This window comes from Dermacentor silvarum, chromosome 1 (genome assembly GCF_013339745.2).
Source record: "Dermacentor silvarum isolate Dsil-2018 chromosome 1, BIME_Dsil_1.4, whole genome shotgun sequence".
Lineage (NCBI taxonomy): Eukaryota > Metazoa > Arthropoda > Arachnida > Ixodida > Ixodidae > Dermacentor > Dermacentor silvarum.
In genome coordinates, this window is record NC_051154.1 from 443168848 (window position 1) to 443195216 (window position 26369).

General features: G+C 43.7%; 1 protein-coding gene across 1 annotated transcript in view; it reads right to left on the reverse strand.

Moving 5' to 3' along the window:
- Positions 1–2016: 2016 nt before the first annotated feature.
- LOC119448948 (nose resistant to fluoxetine protein 6-like) overlaps positions 2017–26369 on the reverse strand; it is a 55271-nt gene continuing 30918 nt past the window's right edge. The window contains exons 8-14 of the mRNA XM_049660822.1: positions 23174–23339; positions 22012–22094; positions 19202–19321; positions 17489–17609; positions 14180–14366; positions 3643–3785; positions 2017–2242 (exon numbers count right to left, since the gene is read on the reverse strand). Of these exons, the coding sequence (XP_049516779.1) occupies positions 2051–2242; positions 3643–3785; positions 14180–14366; positions 17489–17609; positions 19202–19321; positions 22012–22094; positions 23174–23339 (1012 nt within the window). The 3' untranslated portion in view covers positions 2017–2050. The remainder of the gene's footprint in view (positions 2243–3642; positions 3786–14179; positions 14367–17488; positions 17610–19201; positions 19322–22011; positions 22095–23173; positions 23340–26369) is intronic.

Consider the following 26369-nt stretch of genomic DNA (forward strand, 5'->3'; position numbering starts at 1 on the left):
GCTAACCATTTCCCCGCTGCTTCGCATCCACACATGGTTCCCTTTAGCGGGAGATGGAGTAATTTTTTGCTCAGTCCTCTTGATTGGCAAGGCACCGAATCCAGGAGCTGTGAATAAATTAATGTGATATTGTGCGCGAGGAAGATCGCACGGCTTTCTGGTGGTCACAGGTCAACAATGTATGTCCCGTATCCCATATGTCAAGCGTGTCAAAGAGAGGCCGACTACATTTCGCAATCATTTCAACTTATCAGCAATGAAATGGACGGACGCTGGGGCCGATGCTAGAGAGCCGCAATGCAGTTACCTTAAGCTTCCAGTGCTACTGCTTCGACGAACTAGAAAACACGTGCACTGATCGTTTTATTGCATAGGAACTGATGTCTTCAGACTAGGCGCATGTCCAGAGCTGATTATTTTGTCATACCTTGTAATCACTGATTCGCTGGTACTGTGGCACTTAAACCCAGTAGGCTCTTGTTCACATATCGCCACGACTACCTTCGTACTTCCTTCCCGGTCTGAGGTTACCTTCCCATAGCCTCTTTGGTTACACCTCCTTGCTTTTGAACTTCAGCATGATGGAAAGGCGCTGTCAACTTTGTTATGCTTGTGTGTGTGCCAACAGCATGCGACCGCATGTGGAGTTTTGAAAATCCGCGTAGCATTTCTGCCACCAGCGAAATGGCAATGTATGTGGGGGATCGTATGCGCGTGTGCATGTATGTAGGTATGTATGTATGTATGTATGTATGTATGTATGTATGTATGTATGTATGTATGTATGTATGTATGTATGTATGTATGTATGCATGTATGTATGCATGTATGCATGTGTGTATGAATGTATGTGTGTATGTATGCATGTATGTGCATGTATGTAATGTATGTATCTATGTATGTATGTATGTGAGCGTGCGCCTGTGTTCGTGCTTGCGTTCTGGAGTAATGCGCCTGTGAGTAGGTCTCGAACCAGCAGTAAGTTGACTTTTCTTCTACGAAGTTTTTTCCTATTCAAGAGGTTCTTTGGTTCTTCCGGCCGTTTTCGTGGTTGGTCGGTAGTCAACGGTTGGTGGTCGAACTTGGCGAGGAAAATGCTCGTTCTTCTGCTTACTCTCTCTCTCGTTCGTCCACTCGCTCTCCATCGTTCGTATGCTCGTTTGGGCTATTATCATCGTCAATGCTTTCTGCATTCTTATAGATAAGCAGATAAACAGATTTACCTCTTCATTATAACTAAGTAATAGTTTGTTCAAGAATCAATATACCCGATTGTCTTCTTAGGCCTAGCAAAATGCTTATTTCATTTATGGAAACGTTGTATCGTCTCTGTGAGGAACTGTTACCCGGCTCAGCCTCACCTCCAAGGTCTGACATTTATCCATTTATCGATTGGCCTTTCAACTGACAACTCACTGCAAATGCCACAAACCAGTGTTATTGGTATATCTTTGTTTACAGGTTTCACTCAAGCGATCTTTGCTAGCCGCGCCATTGTGTATATCGTAATGGGTGCGTTGCAACGAACACTTGCGCGAAATTCACAAATACCCTTTGACGGATTGTCTGTATAGTCCTTGTTAATGACATTGCTCGCGCGTCTAAAACATTTTGCCACTGGTTGCCAACTCGCATTGACTCCTAACCGTTTTAATTGTTTTCCCTCTGGACGCCGCAGTCTGAACTGCTTATCTGCGCTCTCATTCTGATGTCCTCATGAAGGCCGCAATAAAAAGTAGAAACATTTTGCGTTTCCAGCGCCTAAGCAGAAAACGCAATACATAAATTGACAAGACCGTGGCCCGTATTCGCAAGCATTTGTTACACTATAATTCTTCGTAACAGAAAATAAGAGCCAATACTGATGCTGGACATATTACTAAACAGCGGCTGGACAATAGTAAAGAGCTTTCACGAACGAAAAGCTTTGTGAATTCAGCAACATGTGTGCAACATAGTGTCATGTCAAGGTGCGTGGCGTTTGAATGACTCAGAAGTGGAGCTTGAATTTTTTTTTTACTTTGAAATGTACAACCTAATAGCCAGTCGGCTACTTGGATACTTCGTCTTGGTGTGGGGCGACCTCCGGGTCGCAGGCGCCGTTCATCTGGGGCTCTTGCTTCTTCAACTGTGGGGTCCCCCAGATGATCTTGTCCAGGCGACCGAGGGGCGCCTCGCATGCCAGAAACAGGGTCACCGCAAATATGCAGCTCCACGCGTACACTGACAAGCTCTCCGAAAACTATGGGGAGGATGGCAGTGAAGACGAAATTGAGCATTCAGCGAAACAGATACATTGTACGACAGATTAGTGATAGTATAGAAAGAAACAATGACACTCTTTTCGAGGCCACCCAAGCGTTACTATTTCATAATTTTCACTAAATAGACATCACTTCATCAACACCTGGCATCAATTACACAAATATTAAATGAAAGAGTGCGCTAGAGTGAATATTTACCAAAATTAGTGAAACTCACTAGTAAAATCGAAGTTGTAACGTTCTGTTTGCACAAGTGAAACTACCGATTAACGTTTGCCTTCTCAAGTAATGCACTTCAGTGGACGGAATCGCTTGCAATCTGCCGCCGACGGTTAAAAAATTACTTCGCACGAATAGAAGACTGTGGTATCTGCTAGCGTGGCGCCTGGAACGATGTTGAAGAATAGCACCAAAAAGGTTTGAGCAAGCCTCAATAAAACAAGAATGAGCAAATGCCCCTCAGTTCCATCTAGGTGGCCTGTAATGATGACAGTTACAACTGAATAGATAATATAAGTGCAAGACGTTATCACATTTTAGGTTTTCAATTCCAAGCTTTATTTTGTCAGAAAAATCTCAATGGTCTTCAGGGCTAGAAGCTGCACTAGGTATAGCTTGACTGGGTCCCTGAAAACCCTCACATTGGGAGCTTAGAACGGTCCCTTAAACAATATAGTCAAGAACTTCATATATCAAAAGAAAAACAACAGGCTATGCTTACATATAACTCCCTTAATCAGTGCATTCTATGTTAATGTTGTTTATGACCTGTTTATGTTGTCCAATATGTCTACCATTATTCTTTTTTTACCAATATAGTGATGTTCTTAGTACGACACAGGTGTGCACAAAAACTAAATAAATAAATAAACAAATATATACAAAGTTTTTAATTGCTGGTGCAAGTTCGCAAGAATTTCAATTTACGAAGAACGTGTGAAAGTTGATTGTAGTGAAGACACCAGTAATCACGATGTGGAAGTATGTTAAGCAAATTCCGCGAATAAGCACATTTAAATACTTTTTTTGGATGCACTAAAGTGTGTGGTGTGCCAACGCGTTTAGCTGTATTTTATGGTAGTACTTAAAGCTGGAGATGAGGCAGGCCTCACAATTTTGAGCATTGCCCGAACCTCGAGTTACGCAGTAGAGTCAGGTGTGAGACCCCTTGAGACTAACCTTGCAGCGTCGCGCAAATTCCTCAGATTCAGAACCTTATTGGTGCAGATTTGGCCACAAACTCAACGACTAAAACGCTTTAGTACATATTCCCAACGACCACGCACGTATGTGGCCATGATAAAAAGGGACTGGTACCACACTGCGTACGGAGGGCGAATGTTCTGCGTGCAGCTGCATGACACCTTTGAACACCTACCCATGAGAAGACGCTCATATATCTCTTCGTTCGCATGGCGTTGTTCGACAGGAAGTAGAAGGGAAAGTGAGTGATGTACACGCCGAAGGACAATCTGCTCAGCACTGCCAGAGGAGCTGCCGACAGTACCTTCTGTACTAAACCTGCAGTGCAAGAGGAACTCAGATTGATTTTTTAATCCCGTGACTTTAAAGATGTTGGTGCCTTGGGGTACGTGGCACTGGCTACTCCTCTTCACATACTAAAAAAAGCGAAATCACAAAAATATGTGAAAAAACGGTGAATACAGTAAGAGAGCATGAATACAAAGTCCCGAACACGAGTCCACGAAGCCTGAAAAGATAGACATTTACGGCTACATAAAAAAAATTCTGTCAGAGTCCGAGAACAAATGCAGAAGTTCACACTTTTGCAGACAATTGGCAGAATGTAAGAAACACATAAATTGCGAGCTACATAGCTACTTAGCCAGATGTAACAAGTTTATATGCATGACACCCACAAAATTTGCGGAACTGTGACTTTTTTCAGAGGACACTAAAATTTAATGTAAACCCTAGATATATAGGTTTGCTAAGAAAACTTTCAAGCGTCAATATTTTTGTAACCACGGTGTTGGTTACGGGCAAAGCATTTTTTTCATGGTGAATGGTCGTCGATATACGTAATAGTCCTAAATTTCTTTCCAAGTTCCAAGAGTGTGCTTCACGTACGGGCCGCGCGATGTCCGACGACCGTGAGCATGGTCGCTCAATTCGCGCTACAGACTTGTGTAAAACAATTTATCGAAAAAAGGACTCTTCAAAGCTGTTGACACCCAATAGGTCATGTCTGCACTCGGTATAGGGAAATGACTATGGGAGAGATGAAACATGAGGTCTTTAGGTCAGATTTCATAGCAAACTTACGCATAACACAAAATTTGCGTGCCTGGCCCCGGTGCATAGTTTCCATATGTTCGATTACTCTCTGCTCGCTTCTTTCACAACATTGAATTGATTTGGTTCGGCTTTCGTAGAAAATTTTCTCTCCAATAAGATTTAAATTCGTCGACGCGCAGCCGTGCGCATGTTCACTTTGCCTACATTGTTTCGCACCCTCCCGCTTTGTGACACCAGTACACCCTACTATATTAGGCGTCGAAATGGTCATCCTCGTTCATCGTGCGGCACAGGCGACGCCGCAGTGCCAGGATATCGAGATCCTTTGCAGGAACTCGATGTCCTGATAGTGCAGACAGGTGAGCGCCGGTCTCAAAACCAAAAACGAACAAGTTTCATGGCAGCTGAAATTGATTTATTTGCTATTTAGCTATAACGACGCGTACCGTTTCCTTTGAAAATGCTATGAATTACACGCACACAAAAATGCGTCCACTAAGCTGGCTATCTCTTGTAAAGCGAAAAGGATTGCATGGCTTCTTGGTACAAAGCCACCGGGAAGCCAATTTAAATGTAATCTAGCTTCATGCGTGGAGCTTCATTTGTCAAGTTTTGGTGACGACCGGATGTACAGCATCAGGCACACTCGAGGAAATACTCCGTCAGCTATACAGTGCGATTATGGTCGCCACCTGGCCGGTTTTCGGCCGACACAGGCGGTTTTCGCCCCGCGGTGCCGGCTGCCGGTTCGACCCTCACACAAGCGCGTCGTTTGCCGATTTTCCGATTAACCCTCAATCTTTACATAGCTTGAATCACATGGCCTTCATACAAAACAGACAACTTCATGGTCACAAGCGTATCACTTACTAATTTCCGAAACTGTTCACTGTCGTGAAACTGTCGTGTTATCCGAATTTAGGAGACCGAGTGGTCGATGCTTTCACTTTTATTCCTTCTTCTCAGCTTTCCTCTATGAGCTCAAGCGTAACTTAAGGCTTCATTCGATGCATATCCTCGGTGGTCACCCACCGTTGCGCTTATCGCGTCAGCTGCATGACACAGTCAATTTGGTCCACATGAGCGCGCATTGTTCGCTTTGCTGCCCCCGCAATTCCCTGAGCTACGGGTAAGACACTAGAGGGTTGTTGGCTTTGCTCTTTGGTCTTTAGCGAAAAAATTCAACTATGCAGCACATTTTATATAAAGCATTTCATAAAATGTCTGCATCCAAATCAGTCATCATCCAATTTTAATCATCCAAAGTTTGTACTCGGCGTAATGGCGTTTTATTTCGCTTGAATTTTGCATAGATACTATACATACTTATCCCAAAAAATTACGCACCCACGCTCTCCACGTTCTACGTTTGATTTTTGTTGGCAGAGGTGCAACCCTAATTGCGATGTAACTTGAACGTTTCTTGTATACTATTGACCCTTTTCGCGGCGCTCCCGTGGGCGCTGCCATGTTTGATCACGTGGTGACGCGTCCATTGCTTGCCTCAGCCGCCTCCGTTGCCTCCGCGTTTACAATGCAAGCGCGTGACGCCGGCGCGGAGCAGCAAGCCGCTGTTTCGACGCGTATAGTAGACGGTTACTGCGTGCACGACACGAAGCTTTGGCGACAGCTTTAGAGAACATGTAAGTGCTTTCAGAGCTCATTACGCCTTGTCCAAACGGCGTGAGCAGCGTATACGGTGTTTGTACTAAAATCGGGGCTAGAAATGTATTCCAAGCTGTCCAAACTTTCCGCTTGTGAATTAAATCGGGATCAGTGTGCTCTGCGTTCTTTATTTGGCAAACATTTTGAGCTAGCGGCTTGCCATAGTTCTGAGTCAGTAAAGTTCCTCGGTGCGGCCACTATCTGATTGTTTATTTTCAGCGTAATCACTCGCGGGTGTGCTCTGCTGCGATGAATTTGTTCTTGCTGTGCACAAATCTTGGAATTTAAATGTTCTGTACTTTGCGGTAGCTCGTAGCAAAGACGTATTATCGTTAGTCCCTCGCTTACTCTGTGGACCGTCACGAAACATTCAGCTTCCAACATTCGTGTCTTGTCGGTGTAGTCGCCGTCACTCATGCTCGGGCACATTGATTCAAGTGTGCGCCTATTCACTCACACGTTCGCGATAGGGTGGGCGTAAGTTTTCGTGCGAGCAAGGGTGGATGTGCGTAGATAGCGTGCGGTAAACTTACTATTCCAGTAAGTGGCACTACTTCATTTTGTAGCGAGCGGTACTCACTCCCAAGTGCCGACGTTCCGGAGTTGAAGTCCTTTCTTAGGAGGTTAGCTATATAGCGCAGGTGGATGAATTCTATTTTTTTTATCCTTGAGTAAAGCCGTGCATCGCGAAGGGCGGCAACACATGCAGTCCTTATGTAGCAGCGGCGACACAGGTTGATTCCGTTCCTTAATATGTGAATCACTATTTTTGCAGCTAACTACCGCACACGTCTTCCTTTTATAGTTACACATTTTGCAGTATGAATTGGGCACAGTGCATTAGCGCACACCCAGTTGCATTTTCGACAGCTGATCGCACAGTGATGATTGTTGGAGTTTTTTGGCGCAAGGGCCAGATGTGGCCAAAGAGCGCCAAGGCGATGATAATGGCTTGTCAGTGGTATGAATAGTGAATTATAAGGTGTGGAAAAAACAGATGTGGCATGGCTGTAGAGAGGCCTAAAAAGTAGTCGCTGTAAAGTGCGAAAAATGTAAAGGAATAAAAATGGTGAGAATAACTAATATCGTATGCTATGACGATAAATGTTCTGTTAGCCGAGGGTGATGTACTAAAAGCGTGAGTGACAGTAGCACTCGTACCTCACCAGTGCGCCCTTGAAAGCAAGGGTTGGGAGGCACGTGCTTTAAAAATTTGCTATCGCAGCAGCATCCTCTAGTGAGAGGATGTGCTACGATACCTTGGACTGATAACTTGCAATGTGCTTACATCTCGTAAAAACGCTAAAACTAACTTATTGTCAAAAAGTGGTTCCATGCCGATAAACATTGCAGGGTGGAGGAGAATGTGTCGTCTGTATGCCAGGGCAAAGTACTTCTTTCTTTGAACTTCTATTCCCCTACACTCTAACAAGACGTGGAGGACCGTAAGCGTCTCACCACATTGACTACAAACAGGATGATCGTCACCGGCCAATAGGTAGGAGTGAGTGCCATAGGTGTGGCCTATCCTGAGACGGCAGAATATAACTTCAACTTGCCGTATTTTCGTTATTGGTGGCCAGTTGCCAACGTTTGGCTTAATGACGTGAAGTTTATTTAGTGTTTCTGTGTCCCATGTACGTTGCCAATGGCCCCTCAGTTTCCTGCGCAAGAAAGGCTTTAGGTCCATGACAGGGACAGCTATGGAAGAGTTACTTTGTTTTGTATGTGCTGTTGTTGCCATGCGATCAGCGAGCGTATTACCCTCGATGCCTCTGTGGCCAGGTACCCAGCATATTATGACATGTTGATGAGATGCGTACGAAGCGCAGAGGATTGAGTAGAGTTCAGTGAAAACTGGGTTTCTGTTTCTTTGAAGAGAAATTAGGGCTTTGACGACGCTTAATGAATGTGTAAATATTATACCCTTCTTTAGTTTTATTTCCTTGATGTGACGTGCAGCCAACAAAAGTGCGTAGGCCTCTGCCGTAAAAATACTAGTTTCCGGGTGCAGGCAGCCCGATTCCGAAAAGGAGGGACCGATTGTAGCATAAGAAACGCCGGCATGCGACTTTGAAGCGTCAGTGTAAAATTCTGGACATGAGTGTTTTGACTGAAGTTCTAGGAAGTGTGACTTTATGTGTATTTCCGGGGCGTTCTTTGTTACTTCTACAAAAGACGTGTCACAATCTATCAGCTCCCACAGCCACGGTGGTACTAGCTTGGCTGGAGCCATTAAAAGGTTTTCGAGAAGTGGGACAGCCATTTCTTCGCTGAGGTTCCTAACGCGCAGTGAGAAAGGTTCTCTCATTGTTGGACGATTACGGAAAAGTGTGGCACAAGTTATGTTGTTTACGATTTCATTACACGGGTGTTCGAGGTCAGAGTGTGCTTTCAGGAAATACATGAAACTGGTCAACGACCTTTGCAGCTCGAGTGACCACTCATTGGATTCAACATAGAGACTAGGTACCGGGCTAGTTCTGAAAGCTCCCGTGGCCAGGCGTATGCCCAAATGATGTACAGGATCCAGAATTTTTAGGGCGCTCGGTGCAGCAGATTGATACACCACACACCCGTAGTCTAAACGCGATCGTACAAGACTTTTGTAGAGATTCAATAAGCATCTTCTGTCACTGCCCCAATTGGTGTGTGAGAGAATTTTCAGTATGTTCATTGTTTTCAGGCACTTGGCCTTTAGGTGTCGGATGTGGCGGATAAAGCTTAATTTTGAATCAAGTATGACGCCTAGGAATTTATGTTCTTTATTCACGGGGATCTTCTGTCCTTGCAGTTCGATAGTGGGATCAGGGTGCAGTCCTCTCTTTCTTGAAAAAACGACACAGGAGCTTTTATGTGGATTGACCTTGAATCCATTTTCGTCTGCCCATTTCGATACCTTCTTTAGCCCAAGCTGGACTTGCCTCTCGCAGACTGCAAGGCTACCGGATTTGAAGCCTATCTGTACGTCATCTACGTACACAGAATAGAAAATGGCTGGGGGTAGTGAATAACGGAGTGTGTTCATCTTCACGATAAAGAGCGTACAGCTGAGGACGCCTCCCTGGGGGACCCCAGTTTCCTGCGTAAATGAGCGCGACAGAGTGTTGCCTATTTTTACGCGGAAAGTACGTTTCGAGAGGTAACTCTCAATAACGTTCAGCATGTTCCCTCTGATACCCATTTGTGACAAGTCTCGGAGGATTCCAAAGCGCCACGTGGTATCGTAGGCCTTTTCCATATCAAGAAAAATGGATAAAAAGAACTGTTTATGGACAAAAGCATCGCGAATATTGGCCTCAACACGCACGAGGTGGTCGGTTGTTGACCGGCCTTCTCTAAATCCGCATTGGTACGGATCAAGCATTTTGTTTGATTCGAGGTAATGTAGAAGGCGACGATTTATCATTTTTTCAAACAACTTGCAGAGGCAACTTGTTAGCGCTATCGGGCGATAGCTTGTTACTGAGGTGGGATCTTTACCTTGTTTCAACACAGGTATGACAATGGCTTCTTTCCATGAAGATGGAAGATGCCCAGCTGTCCAGATGGTATTAAAGAGTGCGAGTAGTGTAATTTGTGTGTCTCTGTGAAGGTGTTTAATCATGTCGTACATAACTCTGTCGGGACCCGGAGCAGAGTTCTGACATGCATTTAGGGAAGCTTTCAGCTCAGCAATGCAGAAAGGCAGGTTGAAAGGTTCTCTTGAGCTACATTTACGATTGAGTGGCTTCCGTTCCTCCGTTTGTTTGTATTTTAGAAAAGGCAGCGAATAGTGCACGGAGCTAGAAACGCACTCAAAGTGCTCACCAAGAGCGTCGGCCTGGTCCTTCACACTATTTCCTTGTTCATTTACCAAGGGCAATGGATGGATTTGCTGACCCTTCAGCCTTCTCAGTCCGTCCCAAACTTTAGCCTCTTGTGTGTGTGAATTAATGCCAGAGAGAAACCTCTCCCAGCTTGCCCTCCTAGCTTGCCTTCGCGTCCTCCTTCCCTGCGATTTAATTTGATTGAATGAAATAAGGTTTTCTGCATTAGGATACCGACGGAGAATGCCCCATGCTTTATTTTGTTTCTTGCGTGCCTGTCTACAGTCATCATTCCACCAAGGGACTCGTCTTTTGCATGAGTTACCATTTGTCTGTGGGATGGATTTTTCTGCTGCGTTGAGTATAAAAGCGGTAAAATATCCTACTGCGTCGTCTATGCTAAAATCGGTAATAAAATCTTGTGATAAATGACTTGCTTCTTTAAAATGCTCCCAGTCAGCAGATGCTAATTTCCATCGCGGAATATGAGGAGGGATGTCGTGCTGTGCTATTAAATTTAAGGTTACCGGGAAGTGGTCGCTTCCAAGAGGATTTTTAATGACATTCCATTCCAAGTCAGGCAGAAGAGACGCAGAGCCAATTGCTAGATCTATGGATGAGTAGGAGTTGTGTTGGAAGTTGTAATAGGTGGGCTCCTTCTTATTAAACAGGCATGCATCAGAGGTCAAAAGAAAATTTTCAATCAGTCGTCCCCTCGTGTCACAACGGGAGCTTCCCCACATCGTGTTGTGAGCGTTAAAATCGCCCACGAGAATGTAAGGCTCGGGAAGCTGGTCAATGAGGTTATAAAAGTCTGTTTTTTCGAGATGATGATTGGGGGGTATATAAATGGAACACACAGTTACCAGTCTGTTAAATAGAATGGCCAGAACTGACACCGCCTCAAGGGCCGTCTGAAGGGCCACCTGTCGACAAGCCACTGACTTCTCAGCAACTATTGCTACACCACCGGACGACGCGACAGCGTCGTCTCGGTCTTTACGATAGAACGTATACTGACGGAGAAAGTTTGTGTTTATGGGTTTCAGATGTGTCTCCTGAACACACAGCAACTTTGGGTTATGTTTGTGTAGGAGTTCTGTAATGTCGTCGAGGTTATGAAGAAGTCCTCTAACATTCCATTGTAATATTTGTGTCTCCATGATGACAAAAATGTTTGAGATGTGTGTTTAGGAGACTAAGATTAGCTCACGGGGCCCTTTCCAGGCGCCGTGACGCGAGTTTTGTCTTTTTTGGAGCGGTCGAGAGAATCCCGCCGCTCCTTAGGCGCTGGCTGCGCCGTCTGAGTAGGTGTTATGTCCATCGCCTCCTGTGAGGCGCTGGACACGCGCCCTTGAGAGCGCTGTGTTGGACGTGAAGGCCTCGACACGTCGGACGAGACCTTTGGGGCCACCAACCCGGAGGTTGACGGGCCCTCGTTCGCGGACGGCGAAGCAGAGCCAGCTGCTTTCGCCACGGGGGCTGGTGGCACAGCCGCAGCCACACTGTTTGTGGAACGGGCCGATGCCGGAATCTGCTGCGACGCTGCCCCCTTGCGCACCGCACCGGCATACCTTGCGGTATGAAAAACAGAAACACGTTTTCGCGCTTCCTGAAACGATATGTTTTCTTTGATTTTCAATGTAATTACTTCTTTTTCTTTTTTCCATGTTTCACAGGATCGGGAGTATGCAGGGTGCTCACCTTCGCAGTTCACACAGTGGGGTGTTCCGGAACAGTTTTCGGAAGTGTGGTCTTTGTCACCACATTTTGCACACGTGAGATGACCTCGGCAGCTTTGCGAGCCGTGGCCGTACTTCTGACACTTAAAACATCGACGAGGGTTAGGAATGTAAGGTCTTACACGGATTTTTGTATAGCCTGTCTCGAGGGTTTCTGGTAGCACACTAGAGCCAAATGTAATGATCAGATGTTTTGTGGGGAATTCTTTGTTGTCTCGCCTGATTTGTATTCTTTTTACCTCAATGACATTTTGGTCTTGCCAACCTTCTAACAGTTCTGCTTCAGTAAGTTCTAACAGGTCAGAATCTGAGATCACGCCTCGGACTGTGTTGAGGGAACGATGTGGGGTCACTGTGATTGGGATGTCTGCAAAGGTTGTGAGATTTGCGAGTTTTTCATGTTGCAGCTTGTCACGAACCTCAAGGAGGAGGTCGCCGCTTGCCATCTTGCTAGCTTTAAAGCCTGGTCCAATGGTGTCCGTCAGGGATTTAGATACAAGGAAAGGTGATATAACTCTTACTGGCTTATCAGGTTTGTCACTGTGGATAACGTGATATCGTGGAAAGGATTCTTTGCGCGGAGTGAAAAAGTTCAAGGTGACTTCGGTGCGTACGCGCTTTGCAGCGGTACGATCGGGTAACAGAGGGAATGATGCTCTATGCATACTAGATGTAGTTCCTTCGGCAGCAATGGCAGCCACCCACCACGGAGCCCAACAAGGGGACGCTACAAGTTTAACAAAGCAATGACTTGCACACGCCAGCCGTGCATCGCTGCTATAACCCAATGCGTTATACTCAAGGTTGGATATACCGCACCAGGTTAACCCAAGCCGCCTGGGAGAAACAGAAAAAATTAGGAAGAAAGGAGATGACAGGACAGAAAGGTAAGTTGATAGGAAAGTAAAAGATTTAGGAGAGGGACAGGAAAAGGCGACCACCGATTTCCCCCGGGTGGGTCAGTCCGGGGGTGCCGTCTACGTGAAGCAGAGGCCAAAGGAGTGTGTTGCCTCTGCCGAGGGGCCATAAAGGTCCAAGCACTCAGCATTGGCTCAACCCCCAGGATCCCCTTTTCCCCGGACACGGCTAAGCCACGCACGGTTAAGCGTGGGAGGGTCCGACCCCCATGTGCTCGGGTCCGTGGTGTCGCAACCCACCAAACGCCTGCTTACGCAGGCGCCCCTGCGGGGAGCTGATCGCACAGTAGCAGGGTAGAAGCAGTAATAGTTTCGTATTCGTGCGCATTCGCTGAGGCAAGGTATGGCGCGCGGCCGAAAGCGCCATCTCGTTCCTGAAGAGCAAACTGCTCCGCGAAAAGGGTCAATAAGTATACGGTATGGTGAAAAGGTGGACACTAAGGTTAGGATGCGTTTGATATGTACGCAACTCTCTCAATAGACTATCGTGTGCTGCACTTAATGCCTAGCTGAAGTCGTTATCAGCGCTAGATTGCTAATGAGGTGTTCAGCAGAAATTTTAACTGTGCACGCATGCAAAAGCGCATGCCTTAAGAGAGGAAACGCAAGCATGACAAAGTACACGTCGAAGAAAGGGAATCACCCCTTTGAAAAACAAGCCTAATTGCACAAAGAATGACAAGGCTTCTAGTGTAATCTGCTGTGGGATGAAACTTTCAGTCATTCTGTGCCTAACACAGAAACACTAGTGACTCTCAGCTCCACCATCTACAATAGGTGAAGGAAATTTGCGGCTTTTTGTTAAAATGGAGACATTATTAGAACACTGCTCTCAGAATATTTTTCTGTGAAAATAAAGGCGGTGTTTTCCACTGGGCGCTGAAGTTTCACTGCGGTTCGCAAAACACAGCGCTTTCCAACAAGATACACCGGTCAATTGTGATATCGCACATGACAATAGGAAATGCGGCTAGCCAATGAAAGACGCTACTTACCACGAAAAACATGCCAAATTTTACTCTGGGTTTGCAAATAGTTTCGATGGTAAATATCTTGCAGTCTTGTTTTTGTTTTGCTAAGGTAGCTGGCTCCTCGGCTATGTCACAAATCGTTATTGGACTAAAATTTTATTAAAATGTTAGTGAGTGCGGGTAGTTGGTGACCCATGATATTAAAAGAATCGAGGGAAAAAAAACGCGGGATGGAAATTCCAGCCAGGCAGATTTCGGTAGAAGGTGTTTACTTTTAGGTAATATGAAACATATGTTTTACATATTACCTAAAACACATGTTTGAGGTAATATGAAAAACAAGAAATCGTCATGTTTGTAGCAATTCTGGTGTCCTATCTTTCACCTGTCCCGTCTATTTTGCTACGTTTCCATTCATTGGGACACATTCCAATGGCTTTGTTAATTTTATATCCGATTGATAGAGGACGATCTAGAAAAAATGTTTTTTACCTACTACGTCATCTACCAAGCTGTGTCCAAGGTTAAGAGACATACTAGAGCGCTGCTCACCGCCCCTTCCTGTTGCGCAGAGGAATGTGAGTGCTGAAAGTGCAGTGGCCCAGAGGATGCGGTCCCAAAAGGCCAGCGACACCTTGGCCAGATTCCCGTGTTGGGTGCCGCGCGTCCAGTCCAATCGGTAGAACACGCATGCTGCGCCGAGACCGAAAGCGACCGCCCACAGAGCCACCTCCACGCCCTGCGTCAGTGTGAGTCCAGTGCAGTTTGATGAAGCCAAAATACAGTTGGAGAGTTTAGAGAACATTTTAGCGTTATCAGACAAATACAGAGGGCCACAAGTAACAGACAAATACAATACAGAACGCAGTTTGCTAACTTTACCAATTTATTATCGAGAAGACTCTTTAAAAAAGGTCGCTGTAGTTAGTAGCTTGTTACAGAATTCATCACCTTGCTATAACTGCAGCTAGTAATGGTAGAGTAATACCATTACCGAGTAAACAAGGTAGTCAATGCTACTAAAAAGGGCTCAGCTGCGAATTTCAAACGCAGTTAGCACACCGGCTACAATGTTTTTTAGCCTATAACGCACTTATCGGACCCACTCTTGCATATTCCACACTAAAATAAGTATAAAATTATCAAAAAGCGCCATGGCCGTAATTCCAATACATTTCTGTGCAGTAAATATAATATGAAAAATGTGGAAAACACTAAATCTCGCCCGGAACAAAATCTTATCACTGAAGATATCTTTTGATATCCAACAACGAATAATGTGGCAATCTTATTTTCAGGCAGCCTTTTTTCCTCAACTTCTGCAAAAGTAGGAATATTTGAAACTGTTAACAAGTTATATAGTTGTGAGTGCCTCTGCATGGTAGGATAACATGTTTAATAGGCAAAAAGTTTGGACTTGTATATATAGGGTGTTTCAGCGAACACTTTCAAAAAAATTTAAAGGTTGCCTGTGGCAGATAGCACAATTGTAGTTCATAAGCTGGTCTACTCGAAGAGGCGGGCATTGCTTGCACCAAGAATTGAAATGCATAAAAGACTAATTAACGAAATTCACGAATTAGGTTTGCAAAGAATTACTTTATGACCCATATTTCAATTTACAAATTCTAGGCGCGGAGTTCGCAAGGCGGATTCATTTGGAACAAATTCTCAGGATGACACCTGTTTCGAGATAATCATTCAGAACTTTGCCGAGAAACGCATTTGCGTTGCTATTACTTTTGTGCTTGAATGCATAAAAAGACGTTTTGTTAAGAGAGTAAATGGATATTAACTAATAACATTAAGTCCTCTAATAATAATACCTCGAAATTGGTGTCATCCAAAGACTTCCTTCCAAGTGGATCCGCCTTGCGAACTCCGCGGCTAGAATTTGTGAATTCCAATGCAGGCCATATAAGGTAATTACTTACAAACTTTATTTGTGAATTTTTGTTAATTAGTCGAATATGCATTTGAATTTTTTGTGCAAGTGATGTCCGCCTCTTCGAGTAGACCAGCTCATGAACTATAATTGTGCCATCTGCCCCAGGCAACCTTTAAAACAATTTAAAAGTGTTGGCTAAAACATCCTGTACAAGCTGAAATCGTTTATTAGTTGAACACCAAATTTTTACGACATATGGTATTTATATTATTTACAGAAGGTAAAACAGATAGAAAAATGAGTTAATGACAGAGGTACGCCCACAGATATTGTACATAAATACAAGTGTTTTTTGTATATTTTATAATTTCTTGATATCGGCTTTACTGAACGAGTTCCACTTAACAATATCATATTCTCAAACTGAACCTACCAGAGTTTTATATGCCAAGGGCTGCTACAGAAGGTGTACATGTCATTAAAGAGCATCTTAAAGAACTTACGCCGACAGTTTGCTTTTACTGCGCTGAAATGTTTTCATCAATACCGATCATTAGTTACCTAGAGACTGAGACATTTATATTTTTACAACATATGTTTTTACTACTATTGCGATGTAGTAGTGACGTTAAAAATGTTATTAAAATATTTAGTCTCTATTCAAGATTAATACACATCTGCCACTGGCTACACCGTTGAACTACCCTATTAAGGTCCACTTTTACCCATGGCTTACTATATGCATAGAAAAGATGACTTTGGTCATCAAAGTGCGTGACCTCACTAAGTTTTTGTCACTGTCTAGATGAAAGCGCCTAGCATGTGATATTTATTATTCAGTATGGGTCATGGTGTCCAACCTAATTATGTGCCACAGTGGCCACAGTGGTACGCCGCCTCAAGTCCTTCAATACATCCAGCGCCTTGAACAGGGAGTGAATGCAGGAGCAACTCCAACGAACATTTGACAGAAAGATTTAGTATTTATTCCTGGGTTTCTCCAATAAACTACCGCGATCACCACCAGAGCAAATAGTGACAAACAGCTGTTATTCTAGATTTGTTCCTATGAGAAAATTCCAGTGAATCCTGACGCTGAGCATACTATTATCGAAGGCGGCCGGCCGATGGCAAATAGCACTTGCGAACGAAAAGCCTTGTTGATTCGGCCCAGTATTTCCTGTGATAGAAAGTTTTTTGAAACGCTAGTAAATGTGCACGCCAAATGGTGTAACAGAGGCTCGTCGAGTTGGACAAAAAGCTGATACAAGAGCACTCAGCACGTGCTTCTCTAGGTTGTTCATAGGCGTCCTACGACAGCTGTTACTTATGAAGACAAGGGGTCAAATCACAAAGCTTTTCATTCGTGAGTCTGTTCCACCCATTGCCCGGCCATATTCAATATTAATATTTCCAACATCGCTATTGGCTGACATTTTATATTACGAACAATTTTAGCGTATGAACATTTTTGTGAATTCCGGGCCGAAAGTTCTCCATCTCCGGGCTCAGGTTTTCTTTGTTTGTCGGCTGTTAAAAATTTGTGTCTCCTTCTTGTTACACCTTTGTCCTGTTTGAACAGGCAGGAGCTTTCCAGAAAGAACGTACAAACAAGGTTATGCACAAACAACAGTCTAAACTAAGGCTGTTGCCGAATCTTTTATCGCATATGTGAGAGAAAACGGCGTTTTTTTTTTATCCATCGATGTGTTATGGCAATCGTCTATTTTTATTATTTAAGTACATATAAACTTATTTAGCATCGTTCTTACTAGCAGCTATTTTTGTTAGCATGTCGTTACAGTGTTTTATATGATATTATTATCCGCTGTTCTTAGCGCTAGCAGTACAATAAATCATACGAAACAAATTGGACTGATCCTTCCTTCTTTCTTTTTTTTTACCACGAATATGTTCAGCATTTCCCCACACCCTCTGCGATTCTTGAACCAAATGTATCAAACGTGCTTTACCTTTGAAATCTTCGTGTTCTTGTAGCGCTCGACAGCGTAGAAGGCCATGCAGCCCCCAAAGTAGCACGCAGCGTGGTATGTAGGAAGCATGTAAACGTCAGTAAGGTTATCCAAGTAGTCGCTGGAATTGGAGCCGTGTGGAACTTTGGATTAGGGCATTGTCGATTGACTTTTCGTGTTTCTTCAAACGCACTTTCAAGCAATTGATAGCATATATAGACACTCATACACATATTTATAGCATATATATGTGTATATATAGCATATATAGACACTCATACGCATATATAGGCAACTGCAGCGCAGACGAAAAAAAAAACGAGGACACAAGGCAAAGGTAACACACAGGCACTGACTGGCAACTCAATTTATTTTGAAGGGAAGTTACATACAAACACACACACACGCATATTATATATATATATATATATATATATATATATATATATACCCAGGCTGGCTAAAGGGAGCATAGGCAAGAGCATGCGGAATAAACATAATAACAATATTTAAGAAAAAAATATACAGTGCTTCTACGTATCTTCGCAAAATCTGGTGGCGCTCAAAAAGGCAAATTCCCTGTCAGTCAGGGCTATAGTTGGCTCAATTACGCCCATATCAGCACGGTTCAAAGAAACAAAGCAACAAAGAAAGTTTACTTGCTGCACCCTCCTTAGCAGTATATTGACGTTGAGGTCTCCCCGTAAAACAAGTGTAGGCTGGTTGTCAAAGAACGAGAATCTGTCTAAATTACCATTAGAGGGACGATATATAACAGTGGACAAACAAATTCTACTGTGCACCGTTAAAGCTTCGTAGTCTACGTTTCAAATGCTTAATTTTGCAAACATGTTTGCGTGAAGGCTTCTTTCTATAAGGCGCAACACACTGTCTCCATGCCTATGAGGTTTATGTAAGAAACAATTGGAATACCAAGGTATGCAGAATAGGTCGTATTCGGAACTGCACAAAGTGTCTGTAAGCATGAGAACTTCAAATTTAAATTTAGCAGTACAAAGGAATTCTGTTACATCATCAGGCTTATTTCTAGCGGATTGTACATTACAATGGGAAAAAAACTTGTTTATCGGTCACCCTGCAGGTAGGCGACATCCTTACACTTTTCTGCTTTATCATAGGAGGCCTAAAGGTAACACTGGGTAAATCACTATCTTAAAGTGTGTGACTAGGTCCTACTGACCGCACAGCCAATCACGCCTGAAGTGCAGGCAGACAGAAGAGGGTATTTAATAACTGCGAAATACACGCGTTCTAGTGCACGGAAGAAAATACTGATACAATCGTTTCATCAAAAAAAAAAGAAAGTTAGGGCAGCATCAATATATTCATCTGGTGACATCTGTGTCTTCTTTTGCCGCGTGATTGGAAACAGGCGGTCGTGAGAGCAAATAAGAATAAGAAGGTACCTCCAGAAAGGGTAGAACTTTAAGACCGGTTTTTAAGTGAAAATCACACACTGGGAAATCGTAACCGTCCTGCGAGTTTTTTTATTATAAAGCTTTTTAAAAGTTAACCCTGATTTCTCTTGCCTATACAATTAAAAATAAAACTATCTTCCCCTATTTCCTTGGTTTCATCTTGTATTGGTTCAATATGGTTAAAAGAAAGAAGACGGACGACAGATGACGTTACTATATCATGCTGCGACCGACCAATCGGCAAAATTCAGGCTAGAAAAAAAATTATGCCTACTCGAAGTTCTCTGTCAGCATTACGATGACTGGCTGGTACTTGGTCCCGTACACCTGCCATGCCGTGAAGCAACAGCATGCCAGTGATATCAGAGTGAAGGCAGCGATTATCACACGTTTCCTGGAAATAGAAGTACAACAATGTTGATCATGCGGTGCGCTCCTGAGGATTCAAGGGGACTTCTTCTGAAAGAGAATTAAAGACACCATTTTATTCAATGGTGTTGATGTTTGCCTGAGCATTTACCTAGTCCCAAGTCCTAGATCGAGTACCCCTACAAAAATACTCAAGAAAGAGGATGGAAGAAAGCGGGCACCGTAGTTCAACGGGTACAACATCACACGAATAATGTGGAAGATGTGGGCCTAGCTTCCACTGGCGGCCAGTTGTCGTTTTGGCCATTTTAGGTTTCTTCCTTTCTTAATATTTCCACAGTCCAGTAGAAAAGTTAGTATATCGTATGGTTTCCTTGGCTTCTTCGCCTGTGCGCCTCATAAGGTTGGTGGTAAGACACAAAAATCTATCAAAAATGTATCCCCTCGCTTCCTGTTGTTCTTCTGGGTCACTGAAACTAATAATCATACAATGAAATTAATCATTTTTATTCAGTATACATGATCACAACCTTCACATGCACACACTGTAAATGGTAACTACAGACTATCTCGGAAGAACACTGAGAGCCCCTTCGTTGCGTGCAATGCACTACCAGCGCTGGCCCAAGGTCTGCGTACATGATTTCACTCAGAGGGCTCCTACGTAAATTTAAAACAGATTTTAGATGAGCCCTACCAGCTGCAAAAGTGAGTGCAGATGAATAAAACATGATTTAAGCCATCGCTCACATTACACACGTTACACAGTGGTGAATGCTTCAATTGCACTTGGAATAAGATTAGTTTGTGTGAACAAGGTATAGGCGAGTACAATAAAAAAAGCATAGTCATTCCTTGGAAGGCCATTCAGCATGCGATTTCGGGTCGATGGTGCCATCGGCCCCGTACAGAAATTCAAAGTACACCTGCGTGACAAATTACGAAACCGAATTCAGCTACTTTCGTCAAATCTAGTTCTTTTTTCTGTGACGTTTTGTCTGTATTCTCGTGGTTGAAGCTCAACAGTAAATGTATTGCTTAATGTAGCATGTGCAGTTGCTACGAAGTGTGCACGAAGCAGCCACGACTATGCGTTAGCTTTTTTAGCGTGAATACTCTTCGCCCATTTTATCTCATTTTCGATGATGCGCTTGCGAACTTACTTTGCTAGGTGATGAAAGCAAACCAGTCAATGTTTTCTTTGATATTGATGGAAGTAATAGAAATTAAACCTGAACAACAAAAACCAAGATACTATACAGGGTTTTGACATACAAGAAGCGAAGCCTGAAATTTCTATAGACAGGACGTGTTGTAGTTGGCTGGGTCTCCATTTGCAATTACTGGCATTTTATTGAAGATTGTGTAACTTATATTAACCAAAATGCACACTCAATATTTATGGTATAGGAATGGTTACATAATTGTCTGCAGTTGTAGCTATTAGCTTAAATATGTGGCACAGTCGTCTCACTATTCTTAATATTTTGAAATGCGTACTTATGTATCCTTTTTTCAGGGGACTGCATTTCACCCGCTAACTGAAAGCTATCGCTCCATGCAAGACGCGCCTGCATGATTTTGAACTTACACGAATCTTATCGTTTATTATATCCGTTGAGTGTGTTCTCGCCTAACTTTGCGTGATCAGATTGTATGAGCGACAGGAATTGTGTAGTACTTTTTGGAAGGTACGCGGACACCAGCGATTACGCTGGAACCTTCGACGAGTCCTGTACAAAAGCCGACGCGCTTGACCCGGAAATCAGATTTCGACGATCGCTGACTCCGCTCGCCGCTGTCATTGTGCTTTGAGGGCCACCTTGTCTTGCTGGGCACAAGTTCTCCCAATGAAGGGTTCGTTTCGTGATTCACAGTTTTCGACACTGTGTTCTTCACCGTCGCTACAACGTGATAACCCCTCCTATCGACAGCGACCACCGTTTTGGCATGTGCTATGTGACGTCAGAAAATGAGATGCTACCGGTGTGACGTCTGCTTTACAACAGTTCGAGACCACATCGGACTTCTTGCTCCGAGCACTCTGGCCCCCAACGGTGCAGCTAGGGCGTCGCCGTTGAATTGTGCCCGCAATTCATTCACTGCCGCGATAAAATGTAGCAGAAAACTGCCAAGAAGCCCATGCAAAAACAAAACCGCATGGCGGTCATGACGTATTGCAGCTCTTGCAATCACTACCAGTGTTTGCTGTACACAAAAACATGGCCTTCGAGATCGGGTGCTCGTAATAAATGATATATTCATTTATTGTAAAAAAAAAGACACTAACGCAACGAACGGGGAGGAGAACAAAAGGTACAAGAAAAGAGGATGGAATAGGAGGAAGCAAACTATTTACTTATTGTGCAATAATAAATTAATACACAAAAATTATTAAAATAACGAAATAAAGAAATAAGTAAACAAATCAGCTACGTAAACATGAAAAAGCCATAGTTTGCTGGTGCTGGCCATTCGGCGAAGTACTTGTAAACCATAGAACGCCTTGGCCTTGGCTGTCGGCTGGCATCCCGTGTGCGCTGTGGCAGTTCCTCCCGCGGTGCCACAAACGCGCTGCACCGCTGAAGGAATTGTTCAACAAAAAGCCCGTCGTGCCTAAAAGCCAGCCTCGCAATAACGTGGTGCCGCTCAATTAGAATTCGGAGCCCCACCTGAAAGCCCACAATGAACGACAACACGAGAATACCACATTACCGCTGCGTAATCTGGTAGAATACCAGGGCCACAAGGAAGAGCTGGAAATCCGCCGAGATGAACCATAAGTGAGCATTCAGACCCTGCAAGTCAAAGGATGGGGGCATGACAGCTGAACACATTGAATGTCACGCACACACAAAAAAATAAATTTGTGTGTTTATACGCTTAGGGAACATTAAAAAGGTGCAAGGTATGCAATTTGCAATCTTTCAAAATTCCTTGAAAGGGTGTATAGGCTCGGGCGAGTCGGTAATTCCCGTTAACAATCAGCGCATGAAAGAGGACATGGTCGAAAAAGAGAAGGACAAGGCTGAAATTCAAACCAAAGCTTATTTATTCAAACGCACTTACATACTACAATACAACCTGCGCCTAATAGCGCGACTGAAATAACGGCAAGAAAGAAACAAAAAAAGTGCGAGGGAGAGGGAGATAAACTGGGGTCAACCATGAACGTTCGGACGTATGTATACGCATCGGATAATACCGAGAACACTTCACGCAGCAACACTGTCGCCTAAACCACTCCCCGATAAACCCATATCTATGCGCTATCCTTAAGTACAAATATAGCTCTTTAGTGAGGTGAACTGTGAGTGCACTGACGCATTCGTCATCTAGCCGTGCTATCTTTGCCTCCGCCATTATCGTATATGAAGTCAAAGTGCATTTTTTCTTGTTCCTTTACGCTCCTACTGTGGCGGCCTGAAACCTCCAATTTTGCAGTAGCTTTCAAGATATGCAACGTTAAGTTCCGCTGGCACTCGAAAAGTGATAAAAAGGGTGCAGCGGGTTGCTTTGGATACCACTGCGAGAAATGATGCAGGCCGATGGAAGAAGAGGGTAGAGTAATTGAATAAAGCAGCCCTTTGGCTACATGTGAGATCACGTATAGGGGTCGCAGAAAGCGTTATTAGGTAATGAATACATAAGTGCACTCCCAGGTGATCCCTCACAGAGGAACTATTATTATATGGGAATCCGTAAAAAGGTGTTTTGTTTTGGAATGGGGGGTGACAAGGAGTCCTATCGCGAATCACGAAAAAAAGGCGGAAAAATACACAAATGAAATAATGTAGGAGCTTTCTATCCCCTTCTCCACATTCTCTCACATCCGTGATCCTTTGGTGCATGCGTAATGATTCACGGTTGTACTTACGTATGTAACCTCGCGGTACAGGTTGCGCATATTTAATGCGACGGTCCACCAGTGATTTCTCACGTCATAGTCGAACTTGTCGTACACCATGGCGGTCGTTGGCCCCATGACGAAAAGTGGCAGAAGCGAGAATCCGCACCCCATGAGGAGAACAGGCAGCAGGAGCCTGTCATGCAACAGAGCAATTTGTCACAACTTGTCGCTGAGTACTCGAAGCTTGGGGCTCTTTGGCCAGCATTGGCTCTTGCGTCATAGAACTTCTCATGCCATATGAAGTATTCGAAGTGACAAACGGAGCACCGTGGTAACATCATGATTACTTTCTCGTCCCATGCAGTTATATGTGAATAGGTGTGATGTTATGATTTCTTATCTCATTTTAACTAAATTTTGGATAGAGGTCAGGGAATTTCCACTTAGGACGTAAAATTTCATTCATGTACCTTTATTAGTTTTAAACCGCAGCTTCGTAGCTTTAGTACCTTCCCTCAAAAATGGAAAAAAATAAAACCAGAATTCTAAATATTGCATAATTTTGGCTGCATTATTAGGAGAAGTAATAAAGTTACATGAATGAAATTTTGCGTGCTAAATGGAAATTCTTGGAACTCTACTTTATCCAAAATTTAGCTTCCTTGAGCATGTAGTTGCCGGGCTGTTTACAACAGAAGATTGCGACATTTGGGAATTTTCAAACGCAGACTATCCAAAAAGTAAAAATTCTAAATTATTTTGCTATGTCTAGGAACTAGAATATGTCCTAAAGCTACAGAGCAAGCCGCAATGCAGTAAGTGAGGTAGTTTCTTCTAAATATGGTCACAAGTGAGACACAGTTCGCAAAACCCATGTATCTCATGCTTGTTCTTGAAAATTTTTTTCTAAATCACATCAATCAATTTCTTTATATTATATATAGTTGGAATCTACAAGAATCAAGCTTTTTATGGTTTATACGACAACTTCATATCCTGAGTAGAAGAGCCGCCACAGTTGCTCCAAAAGTACTTTAAACGCGGGGCTCGTGCCGCCGGAGTGGGGCCGCCACCTTAATAGTGAGCTGAAATATGCAAGCATGCCTATCTATAAACAGCTCGTACTTGTTGTAGGTTGTGCGCTGACTCTTCATTGTGCATGATCTGTCCTCAATGTTAAATTATAAGCAATTTTAAGAAAAAATTGCTATCTTATCTAGGCAAATGCTGCAGGTACGGGTGGTTTATTCGCGCTGGTGGACACAACTTTCGCGAGAAGTAATGCGAGAAAGTGCATTAAGAAAATTATTTAACTTCTTAAATTTTGCGATTGTGGTATATGTTTGTAACATAAACTACAAGACAAGATTCGGGAACAACTTCTATGTATTTCAGACTTCTAAATCGTTAAAATTCCAAAATATTCATGATAAAATTTAACGCACAGTACGCTAACTTCGCAATTAGAGGCGGCACGAAACCCCCATGTAACACAGCTGATTACGGAGGAAACGGGTAAGCCAGTTCTAACGCGAGAGCGTTAAGCGCTCCGTGTCGCAGAAAATCCGGTGTCGGCGTCGGCGGCGTTGTGAGAGAAAATTTGCGCATTCTTCTTCTTCTTTCTGGGGTTTTACGTGCCAAAACCAGTTCTGATTATGAGGCACGCTGTAGTGGAGGGCTCCAGATCAATTTCGACCACCTGGGGTTCTTTAACGTGCACTACAACGCAAGCACACGGGCGTTTTTGCATTTCGCCTCCATCGAAATGCGGCCGCCGGGGCCGGGATTCGATCCCGCGACCTCGTGCTCAGCAGTGCAACGCCTTAACTGACTGAGCCACCCCGGCGGGTAAAATTTGCGCATATACGTATACGTAGGTGGACAAAACCAAGGTAATGTCGCTTGCCGTCGCTTCGAGATACTTAGCCTAGTTAGAAATAAGCCTGAATTATTCAACTTCTCAAATATTATAATTAGATGAAAAGTGTCAATGATAATATTGTAGAGCAACATGAAAAACTCCCGATACAACTTTCTGTTGCTCAATACTTACTGCATAAAAGTGTTTTTCTGAGCGTGAAAGGTGCCCGCGAATACAGCCAAAGTGCCTGGAAGCGGCCATATGCGCAGCAATTTTGCGTATTCGCGGGCTTCTTTCACGCTCAGAAAAACACTTTGATGCAGTAATTATTAAGCAACAGAAAGTTGTATCAGGACTTTTTCATGTTGCTCTATAATTTTATCGTTGACACTTTTCATCTACTTATAATATTTGAGAAGTTGATTAATTAATTAGGACGCATATGTAATTAGACGAAATAGAAAAAAAATTATCTGAGCTATGTAGCATTTTCATATGTTTTTTTTTAAAGATTTGCCCAAGTTAAGTGGAACACCTAGTATGACATGCGGTATATGCGCAAATATCGGCCGAGGATGATGATGATATGCGGGTTATATTGCACACCATTTTATCACTAAAGTTGCTCATCCCTTGTTATTCAACCGAAATTTCAGAATCACAGCCCACTAACTAATGTCATGAAACAAAACACCGACAGCACATGCCTTTTATGTTAAACCTTCTCAGACTGAAATATTAAAAGTGGGAAAGAATAAGAGAAACCTAAAATTATGTAACTTTTTTGGCGCGGCTGTGCACCACCTCCGGTATCGGCCCACGCAAGAGGCCTAGTTTCTACCAGAGAGCTCCCCTTCGTGCATAACCTTCGCCGACAGCGTTTCCCGGTAAACATTACGGTTCCATGAAACTGCAGTTGCCGGGAAGCGTGAGAAGCAGTCAGGGATCTTTGAATGCTATCGCTTTCCATTCTTAAAGGCGAAGGTTAAGCGACCTCCATTTTTTGTTTTGCCGAGAACAGGTCCGCGATTTTTCCACTCGATTCTATGCGACTCTTATCATCCACCGTTCACGTTCGTCTTATACCATTCATAATGCGGGCAGAGCGTCGCTCTGACCACTGACGAAGCGCGAAAATAAGAAAAAGGAATAGCATCGGAAAAGGCATCGCTGCAAGTTCGTGGCCCAGGAGCGCAGCTGTTATGAGCTCCGCCCGCGGTCTTGACTGGATTACTATATGGAATCAGCTACGTCAAGGGGGAGGCGGTTCATATTCGTTCTGGCACTCCCGCCGCTTGTGAATGCTAAATTAGCGCTTTAAGCTAAACTACGATGACGAATATCTCGGCAAGAGTATCGCGA